This window comes from Zerene cesonia, chromosome 4 (assembly GCF_012273895.1).
Source record: "Zerene cesonia ecotype Mississippi chromosome 4, Zerene_cesonia_1.1, whole genome shotgun sequence".
In the NCBI taxonomy this organism is placed as follows: Eukaryota; Metazoa; Arthropoda; class Insecta; order Lepidoptera; family Pieridae; genus Zerene; species Zerene cesonia.
Genome location: NC_052105.1, coordinates 6,496,014 through 6,511,417, shown reverse-complemented (window position 1 = coordinate 6,511,417; position 15,404 = coordinate 6,496,014). Strand labels below are relative to the sequence as shown.

Here is a 15,404-nt window from a genome sequence, read left to right as displayed (position 1 = left end):
TAATGACATTCGACACGAATTTAAATTTTTGATTTCTATTAATAGATAACTAGCATTTGTTTTGCCCTATTAATGGAATGAATATTAATGAATAAGAAACCTAGATCTTTAATGTTTAAAAAACGGAAAACGTGTTAGCTTATCCAAATTCAAAATCGATAGCACGTACTCAGTACTGTTGACAGATGGATAGCGTCGGCGCGAAATTTGAAAAAAGAAAGACTTCTTAAAATGGCGTAAATGTTATCGAAAAAACGTATACCATATATATACTCATTTTGATGCTGTAATATAATATTGACGGCATGGAGTAATATAATATTTTGAATGATTAACTACTTTCATTTCTTTAACTTGTTTTGTTGTTAATACAACAAAATTTAAATAAAAATAATAGACAATGTATGAACTCCGAACCACAATAGAAATATGATAGCTAAGCAATCTTACCCCATCCGTGTTCTGCCCTGTTTCGTGACAGTAATTCTATCCTTTGACACTATTTCTGACCGTGACTGCCATGACTGTGACTTGTCACTATCTCAAACATGTATTTAAAATCAACAAGAGATCTTCAAGGGAAAACATTGGTAATCAGGGATACATATGGTAGTTTATATAAAAAAAACGGCGTGTTTTGTTTCAAATATTCACTAAATTAAAAAAAAAGTGTTTTAAATCCACTTGAATGTATTTTAATTTAAAAGTGTATGTGCAGCAATAAAATGAATATCATAGTAACATAAAAAAATCTTTCAAAAATTTAAACACTCTTAATCGAAGTTCGATACCAGTGATTTGCGCATAGCACGAATACCTTATATTTGAAACAGATTAAAAACCCTTCCACATCCGATCTAACGTTCTGAAACTGGTTTCCAAAGATAACATAAGATCCTTGTACAAGGTCAGAAAGCCGATTGTTTCCGGTTCAGCTTAGGAATTCGAAGATTGTTAAAAACACGTAATTGTTACGTGAATTCGATGACAAAATTTACACTAAGTAGGTATAGTCAATATATCGAGAAGCTATTTACAGTAAAAAGTAACTATTTCTTGATAAGTCTAAAAGAAAATTTAGTTCACGAATTTGTGTGGTAATCTCAGAAATTACTTATCATCAAAAGTATCATTCCGTGTATAATGTTTGTTTAATGTCACTTCAAAAATACTGAGAACATTTTTTTTACAAACTGCGTAAATTCTCCAATACCCCCGTTTATTTTCTTAAAGTAGAGCATAATATAAACACTATATAAAATATAAAGTAGAAAGGCGGATTATCGCTGAAAAGAAAAATCAGTACACAGATTTAATAATTCGAGGACATACAAAATATATGTGATGTTTACGGCACTTATGTTTTTGCAAATTATTAATAAAAAACATATTTAAGTTATACGTACATACTTAGATTTTTATTCATAAAAAAGCAGTTTCACATTATAACACCAAATTTTGTTTCTGTACTAGACGTTATTACCTAAACAAATTCATAGCAAATTCATAACAAATTTATTATTTTTCTCATGTAAAAAGTGCTTTCAAATAACATATCTTAAGTATGTGTTTCTTGCCTATTATTCTCTATGGAAGCCATATTGAGAATCAGTGATATTATAAAAAAGTACTATTCATAGATACTTGTAAGAGATAACACGAGTTGAAAAGTTTTGAGTTTGCGATTTAATACTTAATAATAAATATAATTCTGTAAATAAGTTAGAAGCTACATCTTTTAATACAACTAACTTTTTACATATTTTACTTTTTCGTTGGTTAACAAATAAAGTCAAAATACGCATGGTCCATAACAAATTCCAACCGTGATACATACCTAGCCTTTTAAATTTTTAAAATTCCGTTCTGTCTAATAAATTTTGTTACTGGCTATCTTAATATCGTTAGATATTTTAAAGGTATTATTTTAAGTTGTTAATGAATACTTTCTTGACATTTTGGCATCGTTTAATGTTGATTTTATTTGACCTTTAATTTTGATTTTAATTGTCAAAGCGAAAAAAAGTTAATCTATATAGTATAAAATTTTTCGAACATAAATTTTATCGTGTTAAGTCTTTAATAAAGTTAGAGATAATCGTAAGGTTATAAATAGATCTTTTAGAACCTTATGATTGTAATTAAATATTGAAAATGAACAGATTAATAAATATAAACATTTAAATGCCACAAATAATAAACTATAGCTAGGTTACGAAATGACGTCCATAAATTATTTTCAAGAATGAGCATTTAACTCGCTGGTAACCCCATTGCAAGTTTGACCCAAATATGGCGCATTTCGTAACACGTTGTTTACATTTTCCGCGATAAGGAAGTGTTGCTTTTATATTGCATTACAAGTTGCTTCCTACGGGTGCCGAATGTTAACATCCGGAGAAGAATCTGTTACGAATAAAATTATTGAATCTGTTTGAAAATAATTAAATCTGTTTTAAATTCCAAAATGTATTTGATTAATATTATTTATAGTTTATATTTGTGTACGCTGTAATAACCGATAAAAGTTCAAACTACACAGAACGGCAGCTTTCTTCAGTCTAGTTTAGTATATAATATATTATCTGTACGTTTTATGAACTAAATATGATACACATACCACGACCTATTTTCATAATGATTATTCAAACAATATTCCAGTATACAGCAAATATTTTTAAACGAAATATTAACGTATTGTGAATTTAAACAAATTGAAACACGTGCGAGCTATATTCATCTAAATACATATGCATTCCTAACAGAGGCAAAAACCTGATAAGTGCATTCACCTTGCTAGCCTTATGTAAGAATTATAGATAGGTATTTTACTAGTTTTTATTCATATTCTTGTTTGCAGTAAGAATATCCTCGCAAATAAAAAGTGGCCAACGGTTTTTATTGCTTTGTTTTAAATTCCTGTCGGGTTTATTTAAACATTTTTATTTCCCACGGTAGGATTCTTTTTACGCAGACTGATAATAGTTTTTTTTTCTTTATGTTGCAATGACATTGATTGTTAAGTAAATTGGGTATATACCATTGCAGTAGTAAAAATGCTCTTATTTTAAATAATCTCGTTTCAAAAGTATTTCGTTTTATTATCATTGTAGCATTTATTACCTTAACATGTAACCTTAAACGGTTCCGATCCCTTCACTATATGATAAACCAGTATAATTAATTATACACAACCTTCCAATAATATGATCATTATAATTTTAAATTACGTGTGACGGAAAATTTAAAAGTAGGTAAATACAATTTACATTATTTCATCACGAACCAAATGTTAAATATAATGAGAGGAAATAATTTATTGGTATCGTCAGAAATGTAAGGTTCTGTACAATTTTCGATACTTTAAAATATATATAAACTTGTACTTTAATGATTCACTTTGTTATAAAATAATTAAAGAAGTAACCTAAAACTTTATTTCATTTCGATAGATTATAATCTTTCAAAGTTATGAATATATTAACGTATATTATTAATATTAATAGTGTTTATCATATATAATAGCTATCAGATATTGGTAAAGAGTTTATCAAAGAATTATAAGGAAATGCAACTATCAGTAGGTTTAAAGGCAAAAATAAAAAACATTCCGAAGCCTACAAAGAAAAAGCTCGATGGATAGGTACGAAAAAGTTAATTTTCTTTTAAAAACCTTCAAATCACGGACTCAATCATCAACTATCTTTTTAATGCATTCTCATGCTTTGAATTATTAAGGCATGGTGCAGCAGATTAGGGCCATTCGGATTGATACTCTTATCTTTAAATAATTATGCATTTAAATGAACCTATTCCTGAACGAATTTCAATCTTAAAAAAATTCAAAATTTGTTGCAATGCAAAAAAAAAACGAAAATTTTTATTCTTTAAAAAAATTGTCATTTACCAGCATCGCTTGGTTATAACATCATAAAAATAATAAGAGGTTCTTGTAACACTGCGTATTTTAGTCGCACAGTCACAGGAAATCAACTCGTCCTTGCGAACTCGAGTTGAAATGTCAAATATATTTGTCACGGGATTTAAACGAAAGTACTGCACATCAGTTTTGAATCCATGTGACGTTATCATTGCTTTCAGGTTAAAGTGTATACCTAGGTACAGAAATAAGGTACATTTTGGAAACAACTTATATTATTCATAAAATTGTAGAGGCTGGGATACAATTTATTTATGCTATTTCTTAATATTTCTGTAAACTGTGCCCTATATGATATTTGTAGAACACGCACTCATTATTAATTACGTACATTTTTTTAATTACAATTAAAGTTTTTCAAATATTCTTTCAGTTAACAAATCGAAAATGTTATATATCTTCATTAAAATACTGTCTTTCTCGGTTTCTTTGAGCTATTACTATTAACGATATCGCAAATAAAACCTAGGTTTATCAAAATTTCATACGGGTGAACCTAAACACTAGCCATGATCTAGTGCATCCATCGCTATGCGGTCACAAATTCCTAAACAGCACGCGGAAGTCTAGACTACCGGTACATACCTATCACCTATACCTATATCTGTACATACATAAGCCTCCGGTTCTGCTCAATACAAGTTTTTATCGGCATTTATAGTAACGGGAATAGATTCTAGAGGAACTTCAGTATTAATTGATTTGAACATCATTAATATAAAGCAACACGCTTTGGTACTTACAGATATATTAAATATGCACATAATTGGATAAAATTTAAAAGCTATTAAAAATACTGAATCAGGGTAGACACAGGTAACCTATTTAGTTGAATGGTTGGGTATTTGAAAGCCAACATAGTCAATTGGATAGAATGAATAATGTAGAGTAAAGATTAAAAAAATGATAGTATAATTTTTGTAAGAAAATTATCGAAAAGTAATAATTTACTACTGGGCTTTATATTCAGATATATGAATCTTTATTATTTATCAGCGGCCTTTAATGTATAGCATTAAATCTGTTTTAAAAAGAACAACTTCCGCCAAAGCTTTTTCGTAATCTTATCAAAATAAAAAACTCTACCGGATGGGCTCAGTACTTCGGTAGCAGTTTCATTCAGATCCAAATCTTCCAACTTCCAACGACTCAATATATAAAACAAACATTCAAAACAACCCACATTCAACTGCACATGTAACGCTAATTATAAATGATAACAGAACAATAAAATAGCGCGTGCGAGCGAATTATTATTAACCGTTGAACGCGGAATATTTTTTTCACCCGCCATTCACAAATAACCGACACTGGAGACCGTTAGCACCTGCCTACTCGTCACACAAGCCACCAGATAAAGATGCAAGAGATAAAACTGTATGTGTATTCGATTAGAAACAAGAAATTTGAATTCGGAATTCTGATACATTAATAAATCATAGAATCTAGCATACAGTTATGAGTCTCGAAATTAAAATCAAAATACCTTACAGTTACACGTTTGCGATAACCTGAATTAAGCTTTAAAGATAAAGCGTGTCCCAAGTTAAATATTTAAATTATGCCGTAACCACACGTATCTTTTATCCTAACGTACTGGAACGTAATCTGCGCAACCGGTTTCAAGGTATTCTTAACGGATACGAGCTGAAAATACAAGAAATTGATTGATTTGCTCACCGGCCGTTCGGCGCTGACTGGGAATGCACCAGCTTCACCGCGAACAGGAACTGTATAGCACACACCAAGAGACAGCATAGGTTCAACGATAATGTCAAAGCACACAGAGCCAATGTCACTTCGTACACTACGGCGAATTCCTCTGGCGCAGTCGTCGCGGGCGCCGATATTTTCAGCAAGAACAGCAGAGCCAGCAACGCGAGCAGCAAGCTGATCAGACACAGCAGCGCTAGAGAGGTTAGCGCTTCTTCTGTGGCTGCTCTGTTGCTGCGACTTCTCGGTTGTCTAGTTGTTGGCGCACCAGTCGCGTTGCCGTTGGCAAGTTTCGGCGGAGAGGCAACGGGTATAGGGGACACTACTGGAATAGGTGCCGCTGTCGGCTGCGCGCCCGGGCTAACGCTGGCGGAGGTGCCTCCAACAGAGTGCTTGGAAGAGTCCAGGGTGGAAACGTTCAGGGGTATGTGGTGGTGCGGCCGCCGCGGCATGTTCTGATAGCGGTGTTCGGCATCGTTAGCCGCCGGCGGCCGCGTCGCATGTTTCAACATAGCGCAGCTCTTACACCGTGGCCCGCCATCCCGCCGACAGGTTTCCCGGCATTCGGGCCGGTTCTGCAATACACAGCACGACCGCTCAGCACGACGGACGCGATTCGACTGTGGCCGCTAGTCGACGCTCCCCCCTCGGCTCTACCTGCCGTAATAATGTCAATCAAACCGGTGCAGGGTGCATACAATACCAAATACTTGAGTTACCCCAACAATATACAAAGAATGAAATAAAAACACTGCATTAATACAAACAACAGAATAATGATTGTTTAAATAGAGACGTGTTGAATGTTTGTAAACTGACATTAGAAAGGAATTGCAAAGCCCAAACATTTACGTCATGCGATTTTCAAGATCACATGTTTGTAAACTTGTTTATTGGGTTCCTTAAGTGTAATAACAACTGTAATTATAGGCAGTATCATTATGGTTTGAATTAATAAAACAATTAATTGCTTATATCGTTACCTTACAATAATTTGAATCTAATTTGTAAATATTTTTATGTTCATCGCATGTCTGTTTAGTATATCGCACGTCCCCTTGCTTTATCTCTATGACAAAAAAACTAATAAATCGATAATTTGATACCACATTACCGATAACTTTCATTTAATGTTTTCGTTTATGCCAGAGAAATATTTGAACAGATGCTATCTATAGTCCATAAAGTTTTACGCATTTCTTTCGAAAATATAAATGTATAATAAAAAATACTATTATAATTCTTTAACACAACATAATATGAATCAGTATTACTACCTACTGATTGACTGACTATAAAATTCACAATTCATTCTTGACTAATATATAAAATAAACACTTAACATTTTTAAGTGGTTGAGCACGCTTCAGCACGACTTGGGCCAGCTCGCATCGGGGAATTACCACACCCCCACAGAAAACCGGCGTGAAATAGCATACTGCTGTGTTTCGTTCGGTGAGTGTGGGAGCCGGAGGCCCATATCTTTGTTCTCACCCTTCCCAGTCCTTTCCTATATTCCTCTCGTCAATCCTTTCTTCATCCCTCTCCAATTTGAAGTCGGCAATCCATTTTTAGAAGCGTAAGGTCTGCAATCGACCTTACGCCTCTCCAAATGCTCCATTGCCGACAATGACATAAAAATAAACAAAAAAAATAAACACTGCTAAAATGTTTTGAGATTGTAGAGAAACATTACATCTGACAATATTTAATTTCGATATTTTTATTGCACTTAGAGCCTTCTGTGTTCGAAGTTCGATCGAATGAATCTTTCTTTATTAGTCACCCTACTTTACACGGTAGACCTGTCTTCTTATTTGAGTATAAATAAGATAAAAGGTTCATTCATTAATTCTTTTTTCATATCCTATTAATTTATACTATTTGTTCTCCAGCAAAGAGCCAGAATTGCGGTGATGGTTATTTCTTCATGTTTAATTTTTTTATGTCCAGAAGTGATTAAATTCTTTAACATATAGGAACATAAAATAAATAGTAACTTCCATCACTACGTTGTTAGAGTTTCACCCATATTATTGGCTTTACTTTAAATTTCGCAGCTTGCTTCCACGAATTTCGATACACGATAAGCCGGTAAAATTCGATATGCCCAGATTTAAATGCTAATATAACTGTTTAGACACTGCATTTATATCCTATTCAATTTCCATAGGCAACATTCATATACCCCAGACACAAAGCATAAAAAACGTACAATTGAATAGTCGATCGAGATTTACATTAGTCCAGCTCGCATCGGGTACGGTACCCTACCCCCACAAAAGATCACCCAGAAATGTTACTGTTACGTTGTGAGGGTGCCGCAGGCCCTTCCCAGCCCATTTCTTTATTTTCGACGTCTTTCCTATTTTATCTCTTTAGCCCATAAAAGCGGCCAATGCATTAGCAGAGGCGCTACCTCTGCAAATGTTGATGGGCGGTAGAATGTTTTACCATCAGGCGAACCACCAGTTCAGTCGCTTTTATATGTCTAACGTATAATATTCTGAAGATTAAAAAAATGTTCGATTCCCAATCATCAGTAAAATGGACTGACTGCAAATCTAAAAGGACCTTCCTCACTGTATTTATTTTCATCACAATCCAATTTAACAAATTAGGATTATATTGAAGAAACTACCTCATTCTATTATTTTTTTTAATTCTCCCAATTCTGGCTCTCCGTTCATGGTCATTCATTTAACAGGTGCCATCGGCGCGTCTCATCCTCCGTCCCATCATTTATCACAAAAAATAATTTAATAAATAAAGGATAGATATATGAATATTGTGCAATCGACTGAGACGCGTGCAGCACCTGTATAACAGCTGTTGCTGCCCCGTAAAAACAGGCCCAAGAGAGATAGGAATAGAGATTATGCTGCTTACCTGATGATGTTTGAATATCTAGGTATAATAAGTTATTAAGAAACAAAAATCTAGTGTGTGAATGTTTTTTTTTTGTATTGGTCAATAGCACATCACCTTATCTATCTATTTCGATACTCAGTTGGGCTTATAGAATTGATGATTTGACGATACAACTCCGCAAAGTTTTCCTAACCTTCCTACCTACTAATGTTATAAACGTAAGTTTGTGTAGAGAGAAGGATAAGTTGCTGGATGTTTGTTATTCTTTCACGCAAAAACAGCTTATCTATAACATTCGGTCCAAACAGATAATAATCTTGATAACACATAGATTACTCATTCGAAAAAAACGCGAGCAAAACTGCGTGCTCCAGCTAGTTACTTGACTTTCAAGGTACAATTGAAGGACATAATAATTATAATAAGGGTACGTTTCTCGACGAATTGAAGGACATATTTAAATCATTACAGTAAATCAATATTGGATTACGGAGGATATTAAACCCTCAGGAGGTCTCACTGTTATAATGATATCAATAACATAGTAATTGCTTGTACATAAATTTAATTTACAGCCGGGAATCGAATCCATGTCCTCGGGTAATAAATCTTACACATCATTGAAAGGACGTTGTCCGCAGGAGAGTTTAACGTTGCATCTCATACTAAGTGACCATGCTATAAGAAAATTTGGGATATTTTTAATTTATTTTGCAACATTTTTCCTACACCTCGTCATTAATTTATTCAGCTAATTCAGATTAAAACAAATCAGATAATACTGCAAATGTATTTTATATCATTGTATTGTTGTAATTTTTGATATGAATAATAAATTTTTGGCACATAAGAATATCTTTAGGTAGGTACCAAACGAGTGTATAAGCGGGTTGCAACAGTTAAATAAATAAAATAACCATTTAGCGGAAATTCTCAAATTCTCACAGTATAATTCATTCCTACATAAATTTACACCAACGTCTTTGGGTGGGAAGATACAGATTGTAAAATGATAGCAAATGACAAAAATTTCATTACAAACACAAAAACAATCCTCTATCAGTTTTAAACCCTTAGTTATCGAGTAACAAAACCAAAAAATGCAGTCGAATTGAGAACCTCCTTACTTTTTAAGAACGGCGGTCAAAACTCATAAACTACAGACACCCTACGCCTCTATACCTAGTCGCAAACAGGCAAGTATGAAAGAATGCAGTTGGTCTAGTGCAGCTCGCGGTAAACCAAACATTTTTAAAATAAAAGTAGCCCGTGTGATACTTTTTTTCGCCTAGTTCTATACGTATTTATATAATACTATTATGTTATCTGTGGATAACTTAAACATATAATCATGATATATTCATATAGTATTCTATGGTTTATCCAATAACTATATGAAACCGCGATGTTTTTGTCTTCGATATTGTCTAGGAATTAATTTTCTTAACATCAAAATCAAATCTTATAATACTAAGTTTTAGATATAACCTAACTTGTATAGATCTATTCACGTTCATCAGTCATATTTTCTATAATATTTTAAGTATTTCTAAAGATAGTTGTTCTAAATAGTAAGTACAATACATACCTAGTTCTTAGTTTGTTTGTTTCTGGATCGAGTCTGTCTTCTTTATTATCTTCTTTATTCTAACGTCAATTGTATTCCTTATTCTAGTTTATTTTAATAAGTAATTAAAGACACGATTTGTTTAGTTTAGTTTAAATATCACTTACAAAGAGGCACTAATTCTAGACTTAAAAACTAACTCAGCTTATACCCTCACACCATTCATTAAAAAGAACTCTATCTCAATAGCATAAGACTCGCTATTAAAATAGCACCTCACCAAACCGGTATTTACAAAATACACGTAGGTATGTATTTTTCTCGAGATAATTAGAATATAATCAATTACGTAATAGCTGGGGTCAGCGAGATAAACTCGCGTTCACATGTGATTCTGTGTTTATTCACAATTTGGAATGGTTGTGTGAGTGTGTAATTTACAAAAAATGTCGGCGTAAGTAAATAATAGAAAATACTCGATTTTGAATTTACTACGTAATAGTTATAGAATTGTAAGCAATTTCGTTATTCAAATTTAGTAAATGTTTGATTGTTTATGGTTCTGAATACATATTGTTCGAGCAATGCCGGTTTTAAAGTATTATAATAATTTAGTAGTTTGATTATTATATTGTTAATCTCGCTACTTATATAAAACTATTTACTTATTTACCCGCCATTAGGAGTTTTTTTTTTTATTTTAGGTATATTTAATCACAACCTTGAATATCTGTTTCGTATATAAACATAATTAATGCAAATTAATATGTATTGTGTATTTATAGTTGCTTGTTAGACCGCAACGCTATTCTTACAATATACATTCTTACAAAAACATAATTTATTTTATTACATCTTTGTTATGTTGAATTAAACATAATAATTTCATTGAATGAAAATAAACATAATTTCTTATGACTGAAGTTAAACTTTCTACTAGTGACAAATAATTGTAATTTATTGATGCCAAATTTAACATATAATAATACCTATTTGTAAATAAGCAATTATATTATCTATATATAACATTATGTGCTGCAAAATTTCATTATTATATAACTTACGTAAGAGTAAATCAATGTAAAATTATAATCCCATTAATATCTCATTATACTTAGTTCAATCCACTGAGATGGCTTCAAGTTAGTTCCTGTGTCCTTATAACAAAGTTTTTATGAGCCATCGGCTTGTCAAAGGTACACAATTTCTTAAGGTCCATCAAGCCTTAGAGAATATAAATATGTGTTGATATAAATATGACATGAAGTAATTCAAACAATGATTGGAGCTACGATTAGTAAAAAAATACATATTTCGTACTATTTCCGAATATATAATAAATATATTTATAATTTTAGTATTCAAACTCAAACACTTATTAATTCAATTAGACTTCTTATAGAAGCTCTTTTGAATCGTCATATTACACAGTTGTAACATTTACCACCATTACTACATTAACATATTACCAGTATTATGTTATATGTGATATAGCTTAGTATATGTTTAATTATATCTCACTAATAGTATACACGCGAAAGTAAGTATGGATGTTTGTTACTCTTTCACGCGAAAACAGCTTGTAGTATCTGTATGAAATTTGGTAGATTGATAAGATCGAGGATGGATTGAGTCTGAATTAGCATATAGGTTACTTCTGACAGACATGTACATCACTAAATTCAGTATAATATGTCGATAGGTTAATTATGCATAGATAGTTCCGCTACGGATATTGTATTCCATTCTAGTGTTCTGCTGTTGAATATTATAATATGCCAGTATCATAACCACATAATACGAATTTGAGTAAATATCCTGTAAGTTTGATATTGTTTCATCACGCCTGAACATTGGATCATATCTAAATGAATATGGGCGAATTAATGTATAAAATATTTGATTAACAGAAAGCAAATGTTGTTGAAAGCAAATTATCATCTCACAAAAAAAATTCCAGATATAAATATAATAAAGTTTTTTGTTTCTACTTTCAGTGCCTTATACAATTTTGTCCATACTACTCAAATTATGCTTTATTTTCCAGGCAAATAATGGACGTGTTAGTCATAGGCTGTGGAGCATCGGGTATAGCCGCCCTAAGGAAACTCCATGACGCTGGACTAAAGGTTTTGGGCCTGGAAGCTGAAGACAGAATCGGGGGCAGGATTAAGACTGTTCAATATGGAGACTGTTATTTGGACGTGGGTGCTGCATGGTAAAATATTGAATATTGTTGATTCTTCTGGCTTATGCATTAAAATATAGTTACGGATCTCCTTGTTAATATATGGATATCAAGGCATAGTTTTAGCTTTTATAAATCGATCTGTTATTTAGACTTATTTGTTATTTATTTGAGTCATTAATTTTAATTTCATCTTTTTTGTAATTCCAGGTGCCACGGTGAAAAAGACAACATCGTGTTTGAAATAGCGAATCCCCTAGGTCTCTTAGGACGTCCTAAGCCTGACCACAAATGGTACGTGCTATCCAACGGCGAGCTACTCCGGTCGGACGTTAGTGAGGGGATCCTGACTGCCTTGGATGGAGAAGTCGCTAAAGCTGATAAAAACACAAAGCAATCCATTTCTGAATGTGTTAGGAAAGCGTGAGTTTTGTTAAGCTTCTGATATTTCGTTTAACATAATACCGTACTATACAGATGTCCGGATAATGGATAAAGACTTTTGAAGTGATTCGGACTATGATTCTTTTCCGATATCAGATTCACCTTTGTTATAAGACTTCTCTAAGTTTATTTGTTTCATTTTTACTTGAACGAAATGTTAAGGCTGCAGCATGCGCTTATAATGGATACTTATTGTTAATGTAAATATACATGTACAAGGAATGAAGAGTGAAAGAAGATTTTACACTATTGTTTCAATACTGATAGCAGTTTTCAAATAGTTCAACATTCAAATAGGTATTTTAATACGTTCTAGTCTCAGTATATCAGTATAATCTATAAAAAAAAATAATTCAGTGTAAAGATATCATAAGAAATAGTTATTCTTTTCTTTTTCTTATGTTTCTTATTACGATCACTAACCAAAATATGAAATCTGTTACAGAGCTAAAACCAACCCTACATTGAAAAAGGAGAAACTATCCCAGGCTTTCGTAGAATGGTTTGAGAGAAATAACCATGTCGGCGGTCAAACTGATCCGATTAAAGGGAAGTCCCTAAAGGGTTTGGAAGAGAATTGGGGTTGTGAAGGTGAATTTATGCTGAACTGGAAAGGGAGAGGTTATAGGACTATCTTGGATGTCTTATTGGTAGGTATGCCATAAACTATCTGAGCTGTATTTCACCTAAAATTGTTATTTATAATTTTTCAGATCAGTTATATTTTATAAGGGCCCTGAAATATTTGGAATAAAAGTAAGAACTAGCTTAGTTGATAATCACTTTAAATTACTGACAGTTCTTGCATTTGTTTTGAAGGGGAAAAAGGATTAATTTGTTTATCATTGAAATATATCGATCTGGATTGATCAAGTTTCGGTATCGATCATGGATCAAAATTCAAACATTCAAACACTTCTGCCCTATACACCACAGGAGATTAAAACTTTATGAAACTAAATGCAGTTAAAATTTTAATACTGACGTGTGTGAGCGTTTATATCGTGTGGTATCCATTCAAAAAATTCACTATTCACTACAATTAACTCACCATTATAAATAGTTAAAAAGAATGTACCGACCTCCCTGTTTTTTGTTTCTTAATATTAATGTTACCCAATATCCATGATTCAATTCGGAAATCTACCACTTCAATAACAAAAGAAAACATATATTATCTCACTTCCAGAATAAATTCCCCGAGCCCTCGAAAGAGTTGCCAATTCAAATACACTTCAAGAAAGAAGTAGAAACGATAAAGTGGCGCTCGAGTCAAGCGGGCAACCCCCTCGTGCACGTCAAGTGCAAGGATGGGAGTCTCTACTCCGCTAAAAGCGTTATTGTTACCGTGTCTTTGGGAGTTTTGAAAGAAAGGTAAATAATTTATAAACATGTGTGATAAAATTAGGTACCTATGTTGATTTTTTTAAATAAATGTAATACCTACATTTTTTTAAATAAATATGAGTTAATGAGTTTCACAGACACATTGTTTTCAAAACAATAACAATTAAAAAAAAATAACCAAAGGTATCGTTGAATCGGAAAAAGAATGTGTCTAATATTATAACTTTTTCTTTTACAGACACAACAAACTGTTCAATCCGCAGCTGCCAGCTGAAAAAATAAATACCATAAACAATCTACAACTCTGCGTTCTAGATAAGATATACATTGAATTTAGCAAGCCTTGGTGGCCAGAAACTCCCGCTAGTTTCACTATAATATGGCAAGAAGAAGATAGAGCTAAATTGAGTAAAGACGAACAATGGATTACGGAGATATCTGGCTTTAATACAGTAGAATACCATCCTAATGTACTATTGGCGTGGATTTATGGTAACGCCGCTGAAAAAATGGAGAAATTGACAGTGGAAGAAGTGAAGTTTGGCGTTGAGAAGCTGTTGAATGTGGTGTTTAAGAAGAGTTTTGATGTATCGCCTGTTAAATTTGTCACCAGGTAATTTTTTTAAGTTATAGCGGGCAACTGAGCTGGTAGTTTTCATGTTGATGGTAAGCGATCACCACCGCCCTTAAACATTCACAGAGGTAGTAGAGAAGCCTCTACGAATGCGCTACCCGTTTTTATGGAGTAATGAATAAGGAAATGATCGACGACAGGTAAGAATGAACTGGGAAGAGTGAGGAAAAAAAAATGATTCACCGTACTTTCATGTAATAAGTATTTTTATGCCACAGATAACATAATTCTATACTACGATTAATTGGAATTACCACACTAAAGCGCTGCCTACTTACATTTGAAGCATATAATTATAGTCCTATAACCATTTCAATTAATATATTTTATGAATCTGAATTATATAACTATAAATCTTCTTATTGATTGCAGAACGGAATGGGCTTCTAATCCATTTGCAAGAGGCTCATATTCGTACCGCAGTGTAGCCAACGAAGAGAAAGGCGGTAGCGCTATAATTCTAAGTGAACCCTTGTATTATGGGGAGAATTTCCCCATTGTTTGCTTTGCTGGGGAAGCAACTTCCCACCATAGACACGCATCGGTCCACGGCGCCATAGAATCTGGGTTTAGGGAAGCCGATAGATTGATCGCCAGCTTCAAGAAATGATTTTTATTACTGGCAACTCTATACCAGTTCTTTTTTGTGATGTTTTTGTACGTGTAAATTGTTGGATCTAATATTTTTATTGTTAAAATA

At 32.8% G+C, this 15,404-nt stretch overlaps 2 protein-coding genes across 4 annotated transcripts in view; one reads left to right on the top strand and one right to left on the bottom strand.

The window, feature by feature from the left end:
* LOC119839546 overlaps nucleotides 1–6,300 on the bottom strand; it is an 18,414-nt gene extending 12,114 nt beyond the window's left edge. The window contains exon 1 of the mRNA XM_038365855.1: nucleotides 5,621–6,300. Within this exon, the coding sequence (XP_038221783.1) occupies nucleotides 5,621–6,165 (545 nt within the window). The 5' untranslated portion in view covers nucleotides 6,166–6,300. The remainder of the gene's footprint in view (nucleotides 1–5,620) is intronic.
* LOC119839545 (spermine oxidase-like) overlaps nucleotides 1–15,404 on the top strand; it is a 19,991-nt gene extending 4,587 nt beyond the window's left edge. For 2 of the 3 annotated variants that reach the window (XM_038365852.1, XM_038365854.1), the window contains exons 2-7: nucleotides 12,139–12,309; nucleotides 12,490–12,702; nucleotides 13,169–13,373; nucleotides 13,913–14,097; nucleotides 14,309–14,683; nucleotides 15,077–15,404. In XM_038365852.1, the coding sequence (XP_038221780.1) occupies nucleotides 12,139–12,309; nucleotides 12,490–12,702; nucleotides 13,169–13,373; nucleotides 13,913–14,097; nucleotides 14,309–14,683; nucleotides 15,077–15,314 (1,387 nt within the window). In that variant the 3' untranslated portion in view covers nucleotides 15,315–15,404. Of the gene's footprint in view, nucleotides 1–10,456; nucleotides 10,546–12,138; nucleotides 12,310–12,489; nucleotides 12,703–13,168; nucleotides 13,374–13,912; nucleotides 14,098–14,308; nucleotides 14,684–15,076 lie in introns of those variants that run through there. The other variant, XM_038365853.1, reaches the window with a different exon arrangement.